Here is a 25,606-nt window from a genome sequence, read left to right as displayed (position 1 = left end):
GGCTCCGAGCCATCAGCCCAGAGCCTGACGCGGGGCTCGAACTCACGGACCGCGAGATCGTGACCTGGCTGAAGTCGGACGCTCAACCGACTGCGCCACCCAGGTGCCCCAGAATTCACTCTTTTAAAGGGTGCAGTGGTTTTTGGTATATTTATAAGATTATGCAACCATCACCACTGCCTCATTCCAGAACATTTTCATCACCCCCTCACCCCAAAAAAGATCCTGGTCACTCCCTGTCACTCCCCCCAGAACCTGGCAACTACTGATCTACTTTCTGTCCCTGTGGATTTGCCTGTCTGGACATTTTCCATAAATGGAATCATACAATGTGGTCTTTGGGGACAGGCTTCTTTCACTTAGCGTAATGTTTTCAGGGTTCATCCATGTTGTAGCATGTATTGGTACTTCTTTTTATTGCTAAATAATATTCCATGTATAGATATACCACATTTTATTTATCCTTTTTTCGTCAGTTGATGGGTGTTTATGTTTTTACTTTTTGGCTGTTGTGAATAATGCTGCTGTGAACATTCATGTACAGGTTTTTATGTGAATGTATATTTTCATATCTCTTGGGTAGATACCTACAAGTGGAACTGCTGCACAATAGGATAACTCTATTATCCATTTGCCAGACTGTTTTCCAAAGTGGCTGTACCATTTTACATTCTCCCCAGCAGTGTATGAGGGTTCTGACTTCTCTAGTCTTTTCAAAACTTGTTATTGTCTGTCTTTAATTATAGCCATCCTAGTATGTGTGAAGTGATATCCTATTGTAGTTTTGATTTGCATTTCCCTGATGGCTGATGATCCATCCATAGAGCATCTTTCACATGCTTATTGGCCATTTGTATATCAGCTTTGGCATTTATTTTTATTTTATTTTATTTAAAAAAATTTTTTTTTAACATTTTATTTATCTTTGAGACAGGGAGAGACAGAGCATGAACAGGAGAGGGAGACACAGAATCCGAAACAGGCTCCAGGCTCTGAGCTGTCAGCACAGAGCCCAACGTGGAGCTCGAACTCACGGACCGTGAGATCATGACCTGAGCCGAAGTCGGCCGCTCAACCGACTGAGCCACCCAGGCGCCCCTATTTTTATTTTTTATATTTTTTTGGCATTTATTTATTCTTAAGACCCCTTATAAGCATTATGCCCCATTTGGCATTGAGGAGGAGAATAAACATGCGTCATGATGACTTTTGCCTTTCAAGAACTTGCAGTCTGGTAAGAGACTTGTAATTAGTATGTAAGAAAAGTTAAGGCTTCATAGAGAAGGTGGCATTTAGTCTGGGCCTGGAGATTCATAGTATTTGGGTACAAGGAGCTTGGTGGAAAGGTTTTCTGGGCATTTGGAGTAATGTAAGCAAAGGCACTCGGTAATTAGAAAAACATTTGTCTTGTGATGAATTCTGAAGCTGTATGTGTGAAAGCACTGGCATAGCACTTGACACATAGTGGGCTGTCATTATGTGTTAGCTTCCCCTGCAACTGCCCTTTAGTCCCTGCTCTGTCCTCCAGGACTGCGCAACTCTTTTCCTGTTCCAGACTTTAAAAAAAATTTTTTTTTTGGTAACGTTTATTTATTTTTGGGAGAGAGAGTGCGAGTGGGGGAGTGGCAGAGAGAGAGAGGGAGACACAGAATCTGAAACAGGCACCAGGCTCTGAGCTGTCAGCACAGCTGACAACCCAATGCAGGGCTTGAACTCAGGAATGGTGAGATCATAACCTAGGCCGAAGTCGGATGTTTAACTGACTGAGCCACCCAGGCGCCCCTCCAGACCTTTAAATATTAGGAGACAGAGCTCCAAGCCAAGTAAGACTTGGTTCCCTAAACTGTTTTCTTTTGTTTTCTTTTCTTTTTTCAACGTTTATTTATTTTTGGGACAGAGAGAGACAGAGCATGAATGGGGGAGGGGCAGAGAGAGAGGGAGACACAGAATCGGAAACAGGCTCCAGGCTCTGAACCATCAGCCCAGAGCCTGACGCGGGGCTCGAACTCCCGGACCGCGAGATCGTGACCTGGCTGAAGTCTGACGCTTAACCGACTGCGCCACCCAGGCGCCCCCCTAAACTGTTTTCAAGTCTTCTACCCATCCTAGTCATTTCCTAATGAAATGGCCACAAAGTTTTGGTGCCCTTTCTGAGTTACAGTGTGGCATGACCACAGTTGTGAGGAACAGGGCAGTCATCCCTTTTGTCAGAGATTTTATGCTTCTATTAATATAGCCTGAGCTTGCACTAGCTTTTTTGGTAGCTGTGTTGTGCTCCTAGATTCTGTAAGCTTGCAATCAGCCAAGCCTGCTGAGAACCAGGGCTTCTGTACTTCTTTAACCTTTTGATTGGATTTGTTTAGCAAACTTGTTTTAACCTAAAGGCAAGACCACTTTTAAAGTATCGTATTGCCATGTATTGCTACATGAGTATGAAAGTAGTGCTGCTAATGTGGAGATTACCGTGAGGAAGAAGGGATGGATTGGGCCTTTCTCATCTTGAGTCTAGGAGAAGAGGGTCTCTTCAATGGGAGAAGGTTCTAGAAAGCAGAACTAATCAAAGGGGATCTCCATCCTTCAGATCCCTCCTTTCCTTTTAAGTCTTTTCCTTCTTTGTCATTTTTTGTCAGTTGATTAGTCCCATCAGATTCCTGTGGTGTGCTGGCCCCAGGCTAAATGTGGGAAAGGAGGGAAGAAATGGGATATGTGCCCTGGAAGGCAGTGTGGTTCAGTAGGGAGAGGTCCCAGTCCCAAGCTGCCACTTACTGGCTAGTCATCTTAAGCAAGTCCTTAACTAGTCACAAGATCAGATGAGATCACGTCAGGTGCCTGATACATAGTAGGCTGCTCAAGAAGTGTGAGTTCTTTTGACTTCACCATTCAAGAGCTCTCCACATGAGGAGCCAAGTATGTTGTGTGCTCACTGACCCTGAGTGAGCAGAGCTCTCAGAGCACCTGCGATACTTAAAGCATTTATTTGTGTACTTGTCCCATTTCCGCAACCCCAATTCAGATGGGAGCTGCTTGTGGACAAGGTCCATGTCTGATTCACATCTTTACACTTAGTGCCCAGCACAGAGCCTGACTTGGAGAAGATGCTACCTAAGTTTTGTTACTGGAATGAATCTGAATTAATGTAGGCCAGTCTTTGCCTCCACCTGTCTAGGGAGTCAGGTATTGTGACTGACTTTGCACAGTCCAGTATTTACTGAAAAGCATGGGGTTCTGGAGCTTGGCACTGGTGGCTCAAGTGCCAGCCCTGTTGGAGAAGTCTGAGTCACTTCTGTGTCTCACTGCCATATTGTGACAAGCTATCTGGCAACCAGCCAGCTGCCCAGCTAGAGTCCTACTGTAGTGCCAGTAGGTGGCGCCGGTGGCCCTTTCCCACACTTCAGCTACCTAGACGGGCATTTCCATCTTGTCACCAAGTTACCAGGGCAGCTGTTGACTGGGACATACCCTATAGCCCTGGGCAGAGGTACCCAGATAAGGGTGCTCTGGGCCACCCTCTCCTCCTTATAGCCTTGTATTGTTGCTTTTCATGTTTTATTGCGTCCCAGCCTTAACACACACTGCTTGGGGAAATAGGGATGTTTCCTTAAGAGGATTCGAGGAGGGGCACCCAGGTGGCTCAGTCGGTTAAGCGTCCGACTTCAGCTCAGGTCATGATCTCCCAGTCTGTGAGTTTGAGCCCCGCATCAGGCTCTGTGCTGACAGCTCAGATCCTGGAGCCTGCTTCAGATTCTGTGTCTCTCTCTCTCTCTGCCTCTCCTCGGCTCATGCTCTGTCTCTGTCTCTGTCTCAAAAATAAATAAAAACATTAAAAAAAAAATTTAAGGGGCACCTGGGTGGCTCAGTCCATTGAGCGTCCTACTTCGGCTCAGGTCATGATCTCGTGGTCTGTGAGTTCGAGCCCCGCGTCGGGCTCTGTGCTGACAGCTCAGAGCCTGGAGCCTACTTCCAATTCTGTGTCTCCCTCTCTCTCTGCCCCTCCCCCGCTCGTGCTCTGTCTCTCTCTGTGTCAAAAATAAATAAACATTAAAAAATATAATAAAAATAAAATTTAAAAGAGGATCCCGGGAGATCATTGGGGGAATCTGTGCTTCTGCCTGTCCTTTCTGGTGCAACTCATGTCTCTGCCTCCAGGAAGTTGTCCGTGTGGTTCTGTTGCTCTGACCTACCCTCACACAACACCTTCTCCAGGGTCCTTGCTTGTATTTTAGCTGTTTGCCAGGTGTGGAGCTGAACAGTGAATGTCTTGAAGGACACAGTGGAACTCAGCTCAGAGTTCTGTAATAACCAGTCTCATGGAAAGTTTGTGGAATGGATGGATGAATAATAGGAAATGGGTTCCTCAAAAAATCGTTACCCAAACTGAAAGACGTTCTACAAACAAATTAGCCTTCCTCTGTAAAAGTGTCAGAACTAAGAAAATCAAAGAAAGGCCCAGCAACTATTCTAGTGAAGGGAGACTGAAGACACTTGCAGTGCCTGGTTCTAATATTGATCCTGGCTTACATCTGGATTACAGAGGGAAATTTCTATAAAGGACATTATTGGGATAATTGATGAAATTTGAATATTAGATAAAAACATTTTATCCATGCTAAGTGTTCCAAATTTGGTCATTATTGGTTAGTGGTTATGAAAGAGAATGACCTTGTACTTAGAAATATGTGCTGAAGTATTTGGGAGTAAAGGGGCACGTAATGTCTGAAACTAACTCTCATATGGTCCAGGAAAAAAATAGAGAAAAGGAGAGGTTCTTGGGTGGCTCAGTTAGTTTAGTGGCCAACTTTGGCGCAGGTTGTGATCTTGCAGTTTGTGAGTTTGGGCTCCACATTGGGCTCTGTGCTGATAGCACAGAGCCTGGAACCTGCTTCAGATTCTGTGTCTCCCTCTTTCCCTGTCCCTTCCCCACTTGCGCTGTATGTCTCTCTCTCAAAAATAAATAAATATTTTTAAAAATTTAAAAAATAGAGAAAAGGGGGCGCCTGGGTGGCGCAGTCGGTTAAGCGTCCGACTTCAGCCAGGTCACGATCTCGCGGTCCGTGAGTTCGAGCCCCACGTCAGGCTCTGGGCTGATGGCTCGGAGCCTGGAGCCTGTTTCCAATTCTGTGTCTCCCTCTCTCTCTGCCCCTCCCCTGTTCATGCTCTGTCTCTCTCTGTCCCAAAAATAAATAAAACGTTTAAAAAAATAAATAAATAAAAATAAAAATAAAAAATAGTGAAAAGGAATGGCTAAGCACAGGAGGCAAAATGTAACGAGAATCTGAGTGGAGGATGGATCTGAGTTTTTTTGTCCTATTTTTGTAACTGTTCTGTAAGCTTGAAATCATTTCAAAATAAAGTTTAAAAAAGTCTGAGGGGCACCTGGGTGGCTCAGTTGGTTAAGTGTTCAACTCTTGATTTTGGTTCAGGTCATGATCTCATGGTTTGTGAGATCAAGCCCTGCATCAGGCTCTGCACTGACAGCATGGAGCCTACTTGAGCCTCCTCTCTCTCTGCCCCTCCCCTCCTCAAAATAAACAAATAAACTTAAAAAAATCTGTGCACTTTAATGTGTGTCAAGTTTCTGCTTGAAACAGGGAGATGGGACAAAGAATGGTTACCCAGCATTGGACTTCATTCCATTTCATCTAGTACTACTCAGTGAGGGTCTGATCCAGCTCCTGTGCTGTGTGCTTTTGAACAAATGAAAACTTGTGGTAATGACAACTAACATTTGCAAAATGTAAGTGCTTTTGCATATGGTATTTCCTTTGCTCAAGCTCAGCACCCTTGTTAAGTAGGTCTGGCAGGCTGATAAGGTTAAGGTGACTGACTGAGGTTCAGAGAGGTTAACATGACCTGCTATAGTCATGCAGCCTGGAAGAGACACATGCAGGTTCATATCCAAATTAGTCTAGTCTGAGGCTGATGCTTTCTGGACCTCCACATCTGTATCTGTACAAGGAAGGATTGGACTGATTAATCTCTGCCGATCATTTATTATGTCTAGAAATTTTAAAACTTTATATGATAGGAAATAACTAGTCAGGAAGCTTACAGGCACATTCTACACGTTTGTTGTAAGTGCTGCATAAGTGCCTGGCCTTCTCCCTCTCTGCTCACCTGCTTACCTTTGGAGCAGTTTGGGTATGGCAGTGCTAGGGTGAGCCATATTCCTGGCAGAAAGAGCAACTAGAGAGTTTCCTAGAGGAAGGGTCCCATGCAGGGCCTTAAAGGAGAATGCTTTGTTCAAGTAGCAAATGCAGAAGATGCTAGAGAGGCCTCATGTCTATGAAGTTAGAGTACCAGGATCCTACCTAAAGTCCACTGGCCCAGGCTGAGTTCTGAGAGCAGCCTTCTTCCTCCCTAGCCCTGCCCCTCTCAGCCCAGGCTTACTGGGTAGATAAGGCGCAGATGGAGGCTGTGTGTGTGGATTCTAGCCCCAGGCGCCTTGCCTCTGTTCAGACAGCCTGGCCTGGTGCTGTTATTACTGTAAACAGGACCTTCTGCGAGGCTCCAGCCAGAGTCCTGTTGCCCAGATAGTGATCATGATTGAGTCTGCATGGCTCACTGCTTCCAGGCCTCTGATGCAGGTGGGCCAGGGCTCCCTACCCTTCAGCCCCCCTTCCCAGCTGCAGCTGAGAGCCAGTTAATGTGAAGGATCCGGAAATCAGTTGGAACAATGCACGATTGAAGTTCAGTGGCCGCTTTGTATTGATTGGTTGTAAAGAAAGAGGAAGAAAAATCATGTGGTACCTCCCTCCCCTGAGTAGAAGAGCTAGTTAGCCAGAATAACTCAAAACTGCCCCCATATCCCCGTCTGGGACTGTCTCCCTCCTACAGACAGCAGCCGGAGGAGCTGTCTTTTCTTTGGAAGTCTTGCTGATGCCTGTGTCTGTCAGGAATCCACTTCTCAAATTTTGACATTATACGTAATTAGAATCCTAAGATTGTAGAACTGGCAGGGACTTGAGAAATCATTGAATTCACGTCCTCTATTTTACCACACAGAAAAGTGAGGCCCAGAGAGACTGATTTATCCAGGATCACACAGCTAGTTACTGAGAGAGTGACTGGAATCCATGGCCTCTAGCCCCAGGCCTGCATCTGAAGTATCCCAAGCCCTGAGCCTGAGAAGCCACACCCACATACTCCCACATACACACAGGAGCCTAAGTTCTTTGAAGAAGACAGGCCTAACCAATATATAACAGGTAACTTCCAACATAAGACAGGTATTGGTGAGAGATATATGTCGGGAAGTGCTATATACTGTACTCATTCATTCAGCCCCTGAGCCTTGAGAGAGTGGCTGTGGTGCCAGCACAAGGAGTGAAGAGACAGGAGGGTCATGCTGACTGGAGGAGGGGGTGGGGAGACAAGGAAACTGATGTGTTTGGGGAGCCTGGGTGGCTTAGTTGGTTGAGTGTCTGACTTCAGCTCAGGTCATGATCTCATGGTACGTGGGTTCGAGCCCTGCATCAAGGCTTTGTGCTGACAGCTCAGAGCCTGGAGCCTGCTTCTGATTCTGTTTCCCTTTCTCTCTTCCCCTCCCCCACCCGTGCTTGCGCGCGCGCGCTCTCTCTCTCTCTCTCTCTCTCTCTGCCTCCCTCAAAAATAAACATTAGGGGCGCCTGGGTGGCGCAGTCGGTTAAGCGTCCGACTTCAGCCAGGTCACGATCTCGCGCTCCGTGGGTTCGAGCCCCGCGTCAGGCTCTGGGCTGATGGCTCAGAGCCTGGAGCCTGTTAACGATTCTGTGTCTCCCTCTCTCTCTGCCCCTCCCCTGTTCATGCTCTGTCTCTCTCTGTCCCCAAAATAAATAAATGTTGAAAAAAAAAATTAAAAAAAAAAAACATTAAAAAAAAAAAAAGGAAACTGATGTGCGATATAGGTTAGCTAGCATAGGCCAATGAGGCAGCATCAAGGCAGTCTTAGGGAAGGCTTCTTGGAGAAAAAAAGGGTAAGGGGCTTTTTCCCCCTAAGAAAGTTTTGTTTAAAAAAGAAAAGCAATAGTATGTTCATTGTTGCCAAAACAACAATAAAACTTAAAAGAATACAGAAGCACTCACAGCAGGAAGGGAAAGGTTAATACTCCCCACCCCCTTTCCCCCTTAACTGTTTCATGTTTGGTCCATAGCCTTCAGATCTCTCCTGGATTCCTGATATATCGGAGCAGCTTTGTTGTCCCCCTTGATTTGTTACTCTCCTATGGAAATCTTTATGTATGTATGTATTTATTTATTTAATTTATTTTTAATATAATTTATTGTCGAATTGGTTTCCATACAACACCCAGTGCTCATCCCAACAAGTGCCCCCCTCCCTGCTCATCATCCACTTTCCCCTCTCCCTCACCCCCCATCTACTCTTAGTTTGTTCTCAGTCCTTAAGAGTCTCGTATGGTTTGCCTCCTTTCCTATGGAAATCTTTTTTTTTTAATTTTTTTTAACGTTTATTTAATATGTTATTGAGAGAGAGAGACAGAGCATGAGTGGGGGAGAGGCAGAGAGAGAGGGAGACACAGAATCCGAAGCAGGCTCCAGGCTCTGAGCTGTCAGCACAGAGCCTGATGCGGGGCTCGAACCCACAAACCAGGAGATCATGACCTGAGCTGAAGTAGGATGCTTAACCTACTGAGCCACCCAGGCGCCCCCCTATGGAGATCTTTAGGTCTTGGGCTAGGGTGCCCTTTTCTACTGCTGGCCCTTGCCTGGGGATTTGAGACTGCTTATTTATCATTTCACAGAAAATTTTGAGCACTTATGTTCCAAGTTCTGTGTACACCTTTCACATATCCTGGTTTACTCTTGTTAACTTCCTTAAAATGGGGTAGATAATAATTGGGAAATGATAATAGTACAGGCCGTTGTTCTGTTTGTCCAGTGCTTTATTTTTATTGCATGTCAGGTATTTTTACATATTTTGCCTCATTGTTTCTTCATGGCATCCCTGTGTGACTTAAGGAGTAGGGCCGCTGGGGTCCTCCATTTTTTTAACAGATGTGGAAACAGGCTTGTAGAGCAGTAGCTGTCACTCAGATGAGGGGACCAAGTGAAGTTCAGAGAGGCTAGGTCATGCAGTCATTCACTGCTACCCACCCAGTAATGCTGGAGCATGCATGTGGACCAAGTCTATCCTGGTAATTCCCCTGCTCCACCCTACTTCCTGAGAGCCGTGTGAGATCTGGGGTTCAACTCCTGACCGCTAGTGTGGCCTCCTTCCTGTCTGCTGCCCTGGGCCACCCCCAATTAGTGTCACCCACCACTGCTCTGCCAGGCAGGAGAGACCTAGTTCATTACGGAAGGGCCTTCCACAAGTCTGGACGGAGCCCAGAAAGGCCTGCAGTGCCCAACTCCTGGACAGAGGCTGCTCTGCCCTGAGTGGCAACCTGCATTAAGCATTCCACTCATCATCTCAGGGATGATGGAATCCTAACCTTTTCGGAGACACCGTGCTCTGTCACAAGCATTGCTCTTTTTAAAAGAGATTAATTCACTTGCCGCATTTTGTCCGTTGGTGAAAATCACAGGGGAGAGCAGGGGTGGCTTTCTCAGGCCTCAGAGGCCCTTTCAGCCACTCTCAGCAGGCAGCCACCTGCAAGCCCAGCTGGCCCGAAACTTTGAAATGACTGCCTACTGGGCATTCACTTGCAAAGGAACAAAATGAAATGGAGGAGACCTGGGTGTGTGAAATCCTAACTTTGAGCACAGAGGGGAAGTGGGGGAGGGGCCCCAGCCAGCTTTGAAGGAGGAAAAGTTGTTTGTAGCTGGGTTCACTTGTGATGGTTTGTAATGTTGGTACTGGTCCTGCCTTGAGTCACCAAGTGCCACCACTCCTTATGGAGTGCTACCACATGGTATCTCTTTTAATCCTTAACAGCCACCTTGCACAATAGAGATTAATATCCCCCTTGCCACAGCTAGTAAGCGAGAGAGCGAGAATCTGAACTCCAGCCCTTGGACTCCAGGGTCATTGCTTTTTTCGTTACATCTGAGCCCCCAGAAGGCTGCAAAGAATGGTGCTCAGTCAGGATGCTGTGCAGGGCTCAAAAGCTGGAGTGTCGCTGAAGAACACCAAGATTTGCCTCCTAGGAATGAGCCTTCAAGTTGGTGGAGGCTTTTCCTTCAGATTTCAGTGTCCCCTCCTGAAACCTGTAAGAGCCTATGAGGAGGCTAAAGCTTGGGATGAGATACCTTCCGTAGCTTGTTAGAGTAGGAGGCGCCAGCCCTGGAACTAGAGCCCAGGCTGCCTGACTGCTCTCTGCTCTTTTGGCTCTGTTCATTGACAGGATAGCAAGTTTAGAGAAGCCCTCTTTTCCAGCAGTCCTCCTCTTAGAAGAAAACCCTGCATTATACAGAAAAAAGATAACCCCTAAATGCTGATGACCGTGTAACAAGTAGCTGAAAATTGTTGCTAATCAGAGACATGCAAACTAAAACAATAATGTGAGATCCCTTTACACCTATTGGGCTTGCAGTCAGTAGGAAGCTGGCAACTGCCGAGTGTTGGCTGGGAGAGCAGGACACAGGAACACCCTAAAACCCAGGGATCTCACTGCAAGTACATGCCTCAGAAATACTCATACTGGTCCAAAAGGGCACATGTTCTTGTTCTTTTTTTTTTTTTTTTTTAATTTTTTTTTCAACGTTTATTTATTTTTGGGACAGAGAGAGACAGAGCATGAATGGGGGAGGGGCAGAGAGAGAGGGAGACACAGAATCGGAAACAGGCTCCAGGCTCTGAGCCATCAGCCCAGAGCCTGACGCGGGGCTCGAACTCACGGACCGCAAGATCGTGACCTGGCTGAAGTCGGAGGCTCAACCGACTGCGCCACCCAGGCGCCCCTGTTCTTGTTCTTTTTGTTTGTTTGTTTGTTTGTTTGTTTTGTTTAATGTTTATTTATTTTTGATAGAGAGCCGGAGAGGGCCAGAGAGAGAGAGGGAGATAGAGAATTCCAAGCAGGCTTCACACTGTCAGCGCAAAGCTTGACACAGGGCTCGAACTCAGAAACCGTGAGATCGTGACCTGAGGCGAAATCAAGAGTCAGATGCTTAGCCAGCTGAGCCACCCAGGCCCCCCGTAAGAGGATGTTCTTTGAGCATTACTTTTGGTGGCTGGGAGATGGAGACTGCCTCAGTAGGTATCTCTGGGAGAGCAGAGAAGGAAAAAATCTGGTGAATGTGCCATTGAGAATTATATAGCAATTTTAAAAAATGGAATTATTGTATACTTGGCGGTGTGAGTTAATCTTAAAATGTATTATTTGTGAAAAAAAGTAATAAATACAACACGTGTGTGTGTGTGTGTGTACATACATAAAGAGAAAACACTGCTTGGCTCAGGCTTTGGAAAGCAAGAACCTCTGTCTTGTCTCCTTCCCAGGAGCCAGCATGCAGCTGGGCACAGAGTAGGTATGTACACATGTTTGTTGAATAAATGAAGAGAGGAGTGCCCAGAGCCAAGCTGAATGAATTACCCAGTCATCCTGTGTGACCCTGTCTTAGAATCCCTGGGTATTGGCCAACCTGCCGCTGCCAGCGTCAGACTACAGCACTTCATTCCATCAAAGAGGTGGAAGTAGGGCAAGGTGGCAGGTGGAAGCCACCCTGTATTGAACACCTGCTATGTGCCAGGTACTGGGCTAGGATCCCAGCAAATTAGAGGTTAGTGTCTCTATTTGATAGGTGAGAAAACTGAGACTCAGAGAATTGATTGGCCTAGGGTTATCTAGCTGGGCTAGAATGCGAATCCAGGTTTGATTTATTACAAAGTCCTTTTATTCATCCTTTTCATTACACCATACTTGGTCCTCAAGGGGCATGAGGAGGAGGCATCTCAGTCCTGTTTCTTCAGCCCTACTTCCAGATCAGAGCTGCTTCCAGAATTCTCAGGGCCCAGGCAGGGGAAAATGGCTCACTGTCCCACTGGAGACAGGAGGGATTCTGGCTGCACTCAGTTTTTCCTGGCCATGCCCCGCTTTCTCATTTTCCTGCCCTGACTTGTCTCCCTTGTCTATGTTACAACAGCTCCCAAACTGTCTTCTTGTCCCCACTTTCTACTCTCTCCCCTTTCAGAGCCAGCTTGCTTAAGCTATCAGGTTAATTTTGTAATTTCTTTTACACAGAAACCTTCAGTGACAACCCTTTTGCCTGTGGTAAGAGTCTTAAGGAATGCCAAATAGGGTTCTTCTCTGTTGCCGGCTTTAGCTGATCGATGATGCCTGATTAGAACGAGGGTTGAAAAGGATTCTGAGGCTTGTTCAAAGGCTCCACAGAAAAAACTTCTGGGAGAGATTCATGATTTCTGACTTAGATGCAGGAGGCAGGACAGTAGCATGCATGCCAGGCATTTGTCAACTCTTCAAGTTGGGTTTGTAACCTAGGATCTGTTTTTGATTTCATGAAGACCTGTGAACTCCTGGACATTGGAAAAAAAAAATCTTTTTTTTGAGTACCTGTGCTCTTGTGCGAGAATCGTCAGCTTTGGTCATATTCTCAAAGAAGCCTACGTCTCAAAAGAGATTTACGCCCACTGCCTTGGCCCTGTGTCTTGACTTTAGAGGCTCTGTTGTAGGCCCTGCATACCTTGGCAGCTGCCTGTTTCTCTGCCAAGAACTGTCACCTGGATGGATTTACTTGATGATTTCCAAATATACCTTCCCATTGCTTCCCTGTTTCCTGATAGTGTCTTGGTCCTTTTGTCTTGACTGCTGCACACTTCCTCCCTCGTCTCTAAACTGTTTCCATTCTTCAAGGCACAGTTCAGGCTTTTCCTTCAGAAACCTCTTTGATTTGCTTCAGCTGGTCCTGATTTTCTGGCCTTCTGTACTGAGGACCAGAGAAATGAAGCCATCCTATCAGAATCACAGTTAGAATCAGAACCCCAGGCTCTAAACTCTCATACCCATGCACTTTCCACAGCACCTGCTAAACCAGGGAAGGTTTTGTAAGTTAGGAAGGAGGTTTTGTGCAAAGAGATTTTTGTCTCACAGGGTTCTTACTCTCTTTAATATTCTTGGCCATAGAAAATTGTTCCTGCATAAAAAAGGCTTAACTGTGTGTGGTAAAGAGGCCCAGGAGTTTCACCGGAAGAAATCCTCCAAATTAGAGATCAGAGATGAGTGACTTCCCAATCTTCTCTTCAACACTCTTCCCTCAGATTTTGTGCCCAGTCATGCTGCCTTCTCTTCTGGGGGAGAGGCTTTAGCCTCTGCCTCATGTACTCCTTCCTCTCCTTCGACCTCATTTGTCGGGCTAACTCTCTAGCATCACATCCTCAGGAAGGGCTTCCAGGTCACTAAGACTGGGTTAGGTCTCCTGGGTGTGCACCTCTAGCCTGTGCTCCCCATTCACAGCGCTCCTCTGATGCATGCTTATGTCCTTGCTGGCCTGTCTTCTCCCCTGCGTCAGCACGGGCCAAGTGAATACATACTTGATATGGCTTTTCCTCAAGCCTTCATCACCTGCTTACTTCAGCAGCACAGAGCTTTTATTTGACTTGGTCCAGAGGAGCAGTGACTGCAGATTGTGGCACAAGAATGGCACTAGGACGCAATTCTAAGCCTCCAGACTCTCTGCAGGTGCCCTTTCATTTGCTCCCCTCTAAAGAGTCCTCCAAACACCCTCCCACCCAGTCCTCATAAGCAGATCCTGCCTTGTTGGTGAATTGCTCTTGCCTTTTGGTCCCCCTCTCTCCTGGTCTCCTGTAGCACTTCTGGTGGAAAACTATATGCTGCAGGCTTTGATTTCCTGCTGTCCTGAGTCTTCCCTCCACAACTATGTCATTTGCTCTCTAGGGTACACCTGTGTCTTCTCACCCCCATCCCAGAATCTAGCACAGGACCAGGCACGTATGGTGATTGCTAAAATCAGTTGAGTATCTTGTCTTCCATGTGCCATGGCGTCAGGTTCAGTTTGGAGGAAGGGTGGTGAGGCGAGAAGGGTTCCAGCTCTAGAGCCTTTATCAGCCTGAACTTCAGTCACTGATCACTCCTTAGCTAGCATTGTGACCTTCAGCGAGTCATTTCACCTCACTGAGCCTGTTACCTCATCCATGAGAAGAGGAGGTTAGCGTCAGTTCCTTAAGCGTCTATGAAGAGCAAATGAGAGCAGGTGTGTCAAGTTCTGAAGGCAGTTCCTGCTTATAGTAGGTGTCCAGTAAGAGGTTGATTCTGTTTACTCCCCTTCTCTCTATCCACCCCCACATTGTAGAGCCCCCTGTTCCCAGGACCCAGAATTCAGGATTTTAGTGATATATATAAAACTGTGTTTGTTAATTTATCCAGCAACTATTGAGCTCTTACTATGTGTTATGTACTGGCATAGAGAGTCAGGCTTTTGTGGACTCTCCTAGAAACCTAATGTAGCATTTCTTTCTTTTTTTTGGTAATATTTATCTATTTTTGAGAGAGAGAGACAGAGAGACAGAGCACAATTGGGGGAGGGGCAGAGAGAGAGAGGGAGACACAGAATCTGAAGGAGGCTCCAGACTCTGAGCTGTTAGCTAGCACAGAGCTGCCGCAGGGCTCAAACTCATGAGCTGCGAGGTCATGTCCTGAGTCAAAGTTGGAAGCTTAACCTACTGAGCTACTCAGGCACCCCAATCTAGCATTTCTAGCGTTCTTTCCATGTTTCCTTGGGTTTGAGATTTTGAATTTCCAAATAACCACCATACAGAGAAACTTGAGTGTGATCCTTTTGCACACTGGGAATTACCTAGATAAGCAGTGTCATTGGGCATTCAGTGCTAAGCATGGGGAAATTCTAAGGATGGAAAACAGATCTGTGGATTGGATGAGCTAAGGAAGCCTTCTTGGGGGAGCTCTTAAGCCAGGATTGTATTCCATACCATGGAAGAAGGATTAGAATAGGCAAAGAATCAGGGAGAGAGCATTCTGGACCAAGGTAGTGGGAGTGTCAGGGTATTAAGATAGAGAAGGCACATTCTTTCCTCGGAAGGCTGGAACGATAACAGCAGGGGTCAGACTGAGTAAGGGAAGAAGGAGAGGGGTAGGGGATACCTGGGGAAGGGGAGGAGACTGGCCAGAGGAGCTAGAGTGGGTACTTAGTTCTCAAAGGCCTCTGTTTCCAGATTCATGTAACCTCCCTATTTGTTGACTGTCTGTCTCATTTCTTCCACTCTTACGTCCATGATATGCCATACACTGAAAATATTTCTCTCTTTCTAGGCTCTTGTCAGAAGGTGCAGATGTCAATGCAAGGCACAGACTTGGGTGGACAGCACTCATGGTGGCAGCCATCAGCCGAAACGACAGGTGAGAGATCTCCTTCCACACAGGGCTCCCTTAGCCAGATCCCTGCAGACCACATTCCAGAACCCTCTCCCACCCTTGCTTGTCTCCCTGCTGTTTTCTCCAGAGGCAGGGTGGTGGACTAAGGAGAAGGTCCGGTCTACACCTTGTGCAGTGGAAAGTATAGAAGATGTGGAGAGGGAAGACTATAACTCTGGATCCTAGCTCCATCTTTCATTGGCTTTGTGACATTAGGCATGTCATTTGCATTATTGAAGTCACGAAATGTTTGGAAGTGTGTTAAGTGGTTGAAGGTACACATTTGAGTTACCTCCATGTTTTCTTACTCCACCATCTGTCCATGTGAGGAATCTGTAGTCACAGTAAGGGCCCCGCTAGGCTATTTCTTTGGAGGTTCTGATGGAAACTAGGGAAGGCCGGGGGCATTCTCCCTCCCATGGGAGGCCGTGTTCTTTTCCTGCCCGCTCCCCCATTTCCTCAAGGGATAGCTGTTTTGTAAAGACTGAAATAGTCCCCTGTGTGTAGAGAGTTACTTCATTTCTCACAACTGACACAAGATAGGTAGGTAGGTAGGTAGGTAGGTAGGTAGGTAGGTAGGTAGGTGGTGGATGGATGGATTTCTCATTTTGTAGCTGAGAAAACTGAAGCCCAAAGAGATAAGGTGATTTGTCTGAGATCACACAGACGAGTTAGAGCCTGGTCTGGCTGCCTACAAAGTTTGTGTGTTTTACTTTACCTCATTGCTGCCAGATCCTGGGCTCGTGCTGCATACTGCCTCTCCATCCCAGTCTCTAGCTGTAGTTATGCAAAAGAATTGATTAAAAAGGAGCAAAAAGAAATGCTTTCAAAAAAAAGCAGACTGGGCACTTAAGTAGCAGCCACTGAAATTGATAGTTTGAGTTACCAGTTTTAATTTTTCCTTTAAGCAGATCATTAAGGCTTTTGTCTGCCAGTACTGGCCTCCTTTGGAAGGATCATAAATGTGGTGGAAACCAACAAAACGGGTTTTCTAATATAAAGATGGCAGTGCTTCAGACTGGCTGAGAGACTTAGCTATACGTGAGATAGGTCTCTCCTCTCTGCTCCTCTGTCCTGAACTTGTTTCTCAGAATTCCATTTCCTTATTTGCCACTTAAGCTCCAAGCCCTTAAAAGAAAACTTGGTGTGGGGCGCCTGGGTGGCTCAGTCAGTTGAGCATCCGACTTTGGCTCAGGTCATGATGTCATGGCACGTGAGTTGGAGCCCCGTGTCAGGCTCTGTGCTGACAGGTCAGAGCCTGGAGTCTGCTTCCGATTCTTTGTCTCCCTCTCTCTCTGTCCCTGCCCCACTCGCACTCTGTCTTTGTCTCTCTGTCTCAAAGATAAACATTAAAAAAGTAAGAAAAGAAAACTTGATGTAAATAGGCTTTGCAGTTGAGAGTCCTGGAATCCAGTCCTGGTTCTGACGCTTCGTTGAATTTAAGAATTCTGTGGACACTCTATTTCTTCATCTGAAATCATTTATTTTTACAAACATTTGGTAAACGTCTACTCTGAGCCAGACTCTGTGCTCAGCATTGGAGAACCAGAGACCTTGGGAGCTCAAGGTCCAATGTGAAAAAGAATGGCAGGTAGAGAGACAGAGTGTAGTGTAATCAATGATGTCAGAGCCATGTGGACAGGAAATTATCAAAGCAGAGGTTAGGAGAGGACTGACTCTGTGAGCAGGGTAGATTCTTGCTATATTTTTGTGAGAACCCAGTGAGATAGCGTTTGTGCTACCTGTTACAAATGGTGAGTTGTTATTCTCTGTTGCCCATATTAGATGTCTCTGCACATAAACACATGTGTTTATTCTACCAGTGATACTCCACCCACCACCACCTCCACCCCACCCACCAGTTTTCTTTCCCAGCTTGCAAGTATCTCCATTCACAAGAGATAGCAGGTGGTGGAGAAAAGAGAAGGGAGTGTGTGCCCTTCTTTACATAGTATTTTCAGCGCTGAGACAGAATAGGAAATAACACTATACTTAAGAGTACTGTCAATCAGTGAGCAGATAGCTGGTAGATGTGCTTTGGGGACATTTCTCTCTAAATCTAATGAGTTGTTGGCTTAACTGATTGTGCTGTCTTTATCCAGGGCCATTAGCAAATCAGCGTTGCTTGTTGAGCGAAGTGAGAGTGTTGGCTAGTATTTACTTGTTTTGGTTCCTAGGACTAATTATTGGTGTTTTAAACATCCATTTTGTGCCCTCCTCTTCCTTCCAGGGCCCAGGGACAGATTTTTATTGCAAATAGCAAACTTAGGTTAGTTTATTCATATCATATATATATATACATATATACACACATATATACATTATATACATTACATATATATATTACACATATATACACACATGTATACACATTATATACATACATACATATGTGTATATATATGTATATACATACATTATAAACATATATACACATTATATACATATATACATTATATATACACATTGTATACATATATATGTGCATATGTACATACATATATATGTATATATGCATATATACATGTTATATACATATATATTACACATATATATACACCTATATATACAATATATACATATATATTACATATATATGTATTACATATATATGTGTATATATACACACATATATATGTAATATATATATATGTAATATATATATACATATGTATATGTGTGTGTGTGTGTGTGTGTGTATATATATATATATATATTTGGCACCTACTGTTTGCCGGTCACTGTTCTTGACAAAGATTCCTGTCCTCACAGAGCATATTTCTTTCTTTTTTTTTTTTTTTCCCACCAAGCATATTTCTATACTAGTGGTCCCTGCGTAGAGAGAGGCAGAAACAGACAATAAATAATAAATATAATACATAAGTAAACTACATACCTTATTAGAAGGTAAGAAGTGCTATAGAAAAGGAAAAATTGGGGTGCCTGGGTGGCTCAGTCAGTTGAGCGTCTGACTTCAGCTCAGGTCATGATCTCACAGTTTGTGGGTTCGAGCCCCGCATTGGGCTCTGTGCTGATAGCTCGGAGCCTGGAGACTGCTTCGGATTCTGTGTCTCCCTCTCTCTCTGCCCCTCCCCTGCTTGTGCTCTGTGTCTCTCTCTCTCTCTCTCAAAAATGAATAAATGTGAAAAGAAAAGGAAAGGAAAAATAGGAGCACCTATGTGGCTCGGTTGAGTTTGACTCTTGTTTTCAGTTCAGGTCATGATCCCAGGGTATTGGGATCTAGCCCTGCATCAGGCTCCATGCTGAGTATGGAGCCTGCATGGGATTCTCTCTTTCTCCCTCTGCCCCTCTCCCCCACTTGCCCTCTCTCTAAAATTAAAACTTAAAAAAAGAGAGAGAGAGAGAGAGAGAGAGAGAGAGAAAGAGAGAAAGGAAAAATGGAACCTGATAAAAAGGAATGCCAGGAGTACCTTGGTCAGAGTGAGTAGGCCTCATTGGTAAAGTGCCGTGGGGGGTGGTCTTGAGAGATGATCATGTTTATGCCAGCACAGTCTGCCAGTAAGTTTCTCCTGATTAGAAGTGTACTGATCCTCATTTCATCAATCACCAAGCCCTTCTGGAATCAGGCCTGAAATACCACCACCTTTCAATTGGATTTGGATGAAAGGAGGGTAGAGGAATTGGAAGTTTTGATTCAAAGCTGAGAGCAGAGAACCTTCACCTCCTTTAGATGTTGGCAGATTGCAAGCTCAAGGGAGAGAGGTCCTAAGACCATCTGATCATTTCACCTCAACTGCCGTTAGTGAGTGCCTGCTTCATGCCTTACATCCTTCGGGATAGAGCACAATAGTGTCTATCCTTAAGGAGATTAGCATCTTGTGAACTGTTATTTATGTATGTATTTGTCTTTTAACTTAATTTTGAATAGTAAAGATAGTACTATCTTATTTAATTTTGAATAGAAAATACAGTACTGTAGAACAAAATTTTTGAAGTATGTATAGGAACTTAATTTATAATTCTCACCTTTTATTTCCAAAAGGGTTTGCAGTGACTCAAATTAAAATACAAATATAAATGTACACGGGAGAGTTAAAACTGGACCAGAAATCATATTGGTAAAAGGAAAGATAATTGTATCGGGATTGAACAAGAGATTTTCTTTTCTGAAAATAGGTTTATTGTTTTTGTAAAAATAATATGGAGAAGAAAGTAGCAGTCAACTAAATTCCCTCTGTCTAGAGATTGATCTGTGTGTGTGTGTGTGTGTGTGTGTGTGTGTGTGTAATTTTATATAAATGGGACGATGCTGTACTCACTGCAAATCAGGTAATTAGTGGAATTAAGTATTAATTTAGATTGAAGTTACCTGACGAACAAGGCAAAAAAGGGATACAGAGAGTTTGGTTCATCAGGAAGGAGGAACTTTGTTCTGGCACCCCTTTATACTATCATTTTATGTATCCAGCAAACATTGTTTAAAACTATACTGTGTCTGGTGCTGATGTGCTAGGCTGTGAGGGGATTCAGATAATAAGCATCACAGCCTTTGCCTTAAGAAGCTTACTCAGACTGCTGACATCAAGGATGCAAGTAATGTGATGGCCTTTGTTTTCAGTAGCCGTTCTGCCAAAGATTTACCAACATTCTACTAGGATGATCCTTTTGCCAGCCCTAGTAACAGCTTGGGTGTACTAGCGACTTGAGGAGCAGTCGCTGGGGCTGACCCCTTTTCCACAATGAGACCTTCATAAGCCTCATGCCACAGGCACTTGTTTAGCCTGAGTCTTGGTGCCTCATTCTGTGTTGCACTTTGACCCAACCCAACTAAAGGCTAAGCCACAGGGTCCCAGGATGATCACTGTGACTTAGCATAGCCTTCACCAGCTCCTGCAAATATACCCAGCCTTCAGCTAAATTCAATTAGTTTTTCTTTAAGAAGGGAAAGAAATCCAATTTTACCAAACATGGACAGACGGTGGAAGGCACTTTGATGTTACAACCTCTCAGTGATGCTTTACTTAGTCACAAGTTCATAAGCAAGAAGGCTTAATTACTTGGGAAAACACAGGATTAAAACTGGATACAATGGCTGAGTATCCGCTCTTGGGCGACTTGATTCGAACCCATGTACCCAGTTCGTGTGTGGTGCGAACTTTGATGTGTGCTATGACAAGCTGAAAGTCATGACCCCCTCAGGGAAGCTCCTTCACATGGCGTTTGCAGGATGTGTAGGCGGAGAGGCAGGGCCTGCCCGGCCTGTTTGCTCAACTTTGATGTCCAAGCAGCCACAGGCCCCACTGTTTGCTCTTTCACTGAAGGATGGATTGGGAGCCTCCTACCTTTCCCAGTGGACAATGGCCAGCAGTGGAGTGTGACGACTGTTGACCATTCCAGGAGCCTGGTGGACCAGAACAGGGCTTTAGGAGGTGCAGAGCCTGGGGGGCCAAAAGCTGTTTATAGAACAGTCATTTCTCCAGATGTAGCTTTCCTTAAAGCCTAGTGTTGGTTAGGTGCTTATTGTGGAGATAAAAATAGTCTCCTGAGTTTTAGCAGTTACCAACTACTGCTTGGCCCTCTGTCCAGTGTCACTAAAGTATTTGTAAAATAAGTCTGTCCTGTTTACTTCATCAGTGTTTACGTGCAAGGGATAGCGGTGTGATGGAAGGTACGGTATGATTTAGATCCTTATAGTTTTTAATGACTTAAAACACATGTCTGATAAAAGGAATAGTGTCCAGAAGATACAAAGAAGTGTTACAAATCAACAGTAAAAAGACAACCCAATTTTTAAAAAATGGGCAAAAGATTTGAGCAGACATTAGCCAAAGAAGAGATGGATGGCAAATAAGCACATGAAAAGATACTCAGCATTCGTCATTTAGGGAAATGTGAGTTAAAATCACAAGGAGAAACCGCTGTATACCTGCTAGAATGGCTAAAGTTTAGAAAACCTGACGGTACCAAGTGCTGACAAGGATGCAGAACAACTGCCATCATTGCTGATAGGAATGCATTATGCTATAAACCACTTTGGCAGTCTCTCATAAAGGCAAAACATATATTACCATCTAGCCCAGCAAAACCAACTCTTATACCAACTTTGTCCATGAGATATAGAAACATGAATCTTGGGGGCGTCTGGGTGGCTCAGTCAGGTAAGCATCCGACTTTGGCTCAGTTCATGATCTTGCATTTAGTGAGTTTGAGCCCTGCATTGAGCTCTGCTCTGTCAGTGTGGAGCCTGCTTCAGATCCTCTGTCTCCCTCTCTCTGCCCCTCCTCTGTAAATATGTTTTAAAAATGTTTAAATAAACATTTAAAAAGATTAAAAACAAAAACAAAAATCTTCAAAAAGACATTGATAGTAGTTTATTCATAATTGCCCCAAACTGGAAATCATCCAAATGTCTATCAACTGGTGAATGGACAAATTATGGTACATCCATACAGCGGACCTCTATTCTGCAGTTAAAAAAAAAAATTACACGTGCAACAACAGGGACAAATATTAAAAGCCTTATGCTAAGCTAAAGCCAGACACAAAAAACTAGCTATGATATAATTCCATTTATAGGATGATCTGGAAAAAGCAGTACTGTAGGGACAGAAATCAGGTTAGTGGCTGCTAGGGTTTAGGAGTAGGAGGAAGGGCTCAAAGGAACTTTTGGGTGATGGAAATATTCTAAATCTGGATTGAACAATCAAAACTCATCAAATTGTACATCTTAAAAGGGTGAATTTTACTGTGAGTAAATGATACTTCAGTAAATTGACTTAAAAAAAACTTTTTAAAAAAGTCATCATCCCAGGGCACCTGAGTGGTTCGGTTGGCTGAGCATCCAACTTTGGCTTAGGTCATGGTCTCACAGTTCGTGGGTTCAAGCTGTGCATCGGGCTTTGTGCTGACAGCTCGGAGCCTGGAGCCTGCTTCGGATTCTGTGTCTCCCTCTCTCTCTGCCCCTCGCCCACTCACACTCTGATTCTTTCTCTCTCTCTCTCTCTCTCTCTCTCTCTCTCTCTCTCTCTCTCTCAAAGGTGAATAAACATTTAAAAAAAATTTTTAAAAAGCCATCATCCCTGTCTAATTTTCATTATTAATTGTGACTGGTGGCACACTGAGAATTTGTTTGTCATGTCAAAATGAATTCGTATAGTTCCTGGTCACCTGGAATGTTTAGATTTCCTATTGTTGATGGTATTTCATGTGTATACTCTAATTGTTACTAGAGAATAAAGGTTTGTGACTTCACATGATTTGTGACGTCATAAAGTGTAATTCCTGATGAACAACGACAAATTCATTTACAAGCAATACACAGGGAGCTTATGTAAATTCACAAAGTATCCTATGATTCTTCATAGTAAGAAAAAAGTACAGGATACAGGACTGGGAGCTTGTCTTCCATCCCACATGATCCTCAGACTCCTTGTCCCTGGACTGCCAGGCAGTGAGACCACCTAGATAGTATGGCTGTTGTGCCTCAGGAACCAAGAGTGGGATGGTGGGGGGGAGATTCAGATAAGTCCACTTGGGCTTGATGGTTACTCTGAAAGCCCCTGCCTCAGAGAAGGTGAGGTTATGAAGCAGAGCTCCAGCAAAACTGTTTGAAATTCCCCACAAGAGTCTCCCTCCCTCCTCTGCTTTTTCTCCCGGAGTGCATTTCATAAGCATCGGAAGGACTGCTTCCCGGCACTGCCTTCCCTGCTTGGCCGGGGTCCCTGAGGAGCTGATCTAATGAGTGGATAACACGCATTTGCCAAGGCCTTCCTGGATGTGGTACCTGGGCTTTGTTAATTTTAAAATGCCGCCATCCTTGGCTGAAGACCATTTAATTTCCTCTCATAGCAGTCATTTATTTTTAGCATTTGCTTGTTTTCCCTCCACCTTACTGAGATGGTGGGTGGGCATTAAAACCTGTCTTTAAGAAACCAGTAGCTCAATTGAGATTCCTGGCTGTGCAGGCCTTTCTTTATGGGGTCAGCCACTGCACAGGTGTTCTTAGAGTGATGCTGCTCCTGGAGCTGGACCAGGGGCAGCTTCCCTGAGTGGCTCTCCTTCCTTGTTGGCTGGCCAGAGGCAGTGCTGGTAGAGCACCCTTGCACCTGTGCTTCAGTGCAGGTCCTTCGGGGGCCCAACCATGTAGAGGTCTATCCTGCCTCAGAGTTCTGCAGCCTCTTCCCAGGGTCCCCATCCTGTTCTTGGCCTGGCTGCTTATTGCCTGTGCTGTGCTGGCTGATCTTCTGACTGTAGTGGTGATCATGGCTATGGTTGTGATTGAGTGCCTTCTGTATGCCAAGCCTATGTCAGGCACTTCTCAGGTTGTCTCTAATCCTCACTGCAATCCTAATAGGGAAGGATTATTATCCCTATTTTGCAGATGGGGAAAGTGAAGCTCAGGGATACCCAGGGTTGTCTAATAAGTGAAAGAGGGAACCAGGATTTGAAGCCAGGTGTCTTTGAAGCACAGTTTCTCATTTCTTCCACTGGAGTATGCTGCCTGTGGAGGGAGATGGTGGGGAGCAAGGCTATGGGTTGGCCTAAGGGGTGCTGAGACTAGAGTGAAGTCAGCTCAATTAGGGTTTCTTGATGATGTGCTGGATGATTATGAGAAGTCTAAAAGCAGACAAAACATTCTCCGTTTCTCAAAAAGCTGACAATTGGGGGGGTGCCTGACTGACTTAATCAGTAGAGCATGCAACTCTTGATCTTGGGGTTGTAAGTTTCAAGGCCCATGTTGGGTAGAGAGATTACTTAAAAATAAAAAAATCTTAAAAATCTGGCAGTAAAGGAATAAACAAGTCCCACTGTAACTGTAGAATGAGGCAGAATGTGGTCAGTGCCTCAGAGAAGATCACCTATAGTGCTAGGTGTAGATCACACCATGTAGAGGCAACATCATTAAGGGAAGCCTTTCATATGAGGTGGGCCTTGAAAGTTGGACAGGATTTTGATTGATAGAGGTGGGGGCTAGAAAGACAGCATTTCTGAGAGAAGGACTGTGGTGAGCATAGGTTCACAAAGGTGAGAAAGTAGGACTGTGCCAGATCTTGTTGGAGGATCTAGCAGAGGCTAGAGACCAGAGAATGTGAAGGAAAGGCCTTATCCAACACAGGCCATGATCCTCTCAGTCTTTGGTAGCCTAGCATTGGTACAGCTGTAGCTCTAGAGCTGGATTATCTGGGTTCAACCACATTCTTTCTCTTACTAGTTATGTACCTCGGCATGTTCTTTCACTTATCTGTGATTGTTTCTTCACATCTACTATAAAATGGGGATAATAAGTGGATCTACCACAAAACGCTGTTTTGAGGTTTAAATATGTAAATATATGTAGTGTTAGAACAATGCCTACCATATTGTAAGCACTTGATAAGGGTTTGTTACTTTGGTTAGTGGTAGTAGTGGTGCCTTAATTATTATTCTTGTTGTTGATTATTGGTCACTCCAGGAGGAAATTAGTGAATGGTCTACAGGTAAGCCTGTCTTTGAATGTAGGGTATTACTTGTCTCTCACCAATACCTTTAGGCGACTCAGAAGTAGTAGGGCTTTGGAGATTCTTTTTCCACTCCTTTTCATCCTAGAAGCTGGGCCTAGAACATGAGACCCCAGAGCAGGACACTTTGATATGGGACTGGCTCTTGTCCCAGGTGGCCACCTGCCTGATGCTGGACAGTGCTCAGTATTTCCCAGCAAGAAAGGGTGGGTGAGAATGCTGGCCAGGTGCCCGGAATGCCAGCATCATGTCCCCAGAAAAGTGTGCCGAGTTTGATGTTTTTCCCACTGCTGCTGCTGTGGCCGATTATGTCTGAGTAACAGAGTCATTTCTAATCCCATTTGGAATCATTGCTCAAGATAATCCTGTTTCATAGTAATGATATTCCAATTCCAGCATGCACCGATTCTAGTTTGGCAGATGCATGCCTTGACCTCAGGCAACCCAAGACAGTGGTCCCTGGAAAGCAGTGCCAGCTCATTTGCCTAACATAACAATCTCAGGATAACCCCCCTTCTTCAACACTATATCTTGTTCGGGAGTTCTGTGTTCAGTGATCTCCTGGAGAGTTTCAGTTGGGACCAACAAGGAAAGCATCCAGTGCTCATCCTGGTCATGGGGAAGGATACATTGGGAAGGATGTTCAACTTCTAAGGACTGTGATATGGTTCACTCCCACATCTTTTCTTTAAAGACATCAGATCCACTCTCTGCCATGGGCTCTTTCTTTCCCTTTCTTTCTTTTCTTTCTTTTCTTTCTTTTCTTTCTTTTCTTTCTTTTCTTTCTTTTCTTTTCTTTCTTTCTTTCTTTCTTTCTTTCTTTCTTTCTTTCTTTCTTTCTTTCTTTCTTTCTTTCTTTCTTTCTTT

General features: G+C 44.8%; 1 protein-coding gene across 4 annotated transcripts in view; it reads left to right on the top strand.

Moving 5' to 3' along the window:
* CLPB (ClpB family mitochondrial disaggregase) overlaps nucleotides 1-25,606 on the top strand; it is a 146,297-nt gene that overhangs the window by 16,990 nt on the left and 103,701 nt on the right. For all 4 annotated transcript variants that reach the window (XM_040489240.1, XM_040489243.1, XM_040489239.1 and 1 more), the window contains exon 3: nucleotides 15,180-15,266. In XM_040489240.1, coding sequence (XP_040345174.1) covers nucleotides 15,180-15,266 — 87 coding nt within the window. The remainder of the gene's footprint in view (nucleotides 1-15,179; nucleotides 15,267-25,606) is intronic.

Source organism: Herpailurus yagouaroundi, unplaced genomic scaffold, assembly GCF_014898765.1.
Source record: "Herpailurus yagouaroundi ecotype Mexico unplaced genomic scaffold, PumYag 180, whole genome shotgun sequence".
Taxonomy (NCBI): Eukaryota; Metazoa; Chordata; class Mammalia; order Carnivora; family Felidae; genus Herpailurus; species Herpailurus yagouaroundi.
This window is presented reverse-complemented; position numbering and strand designations above follow the sequence as displayed.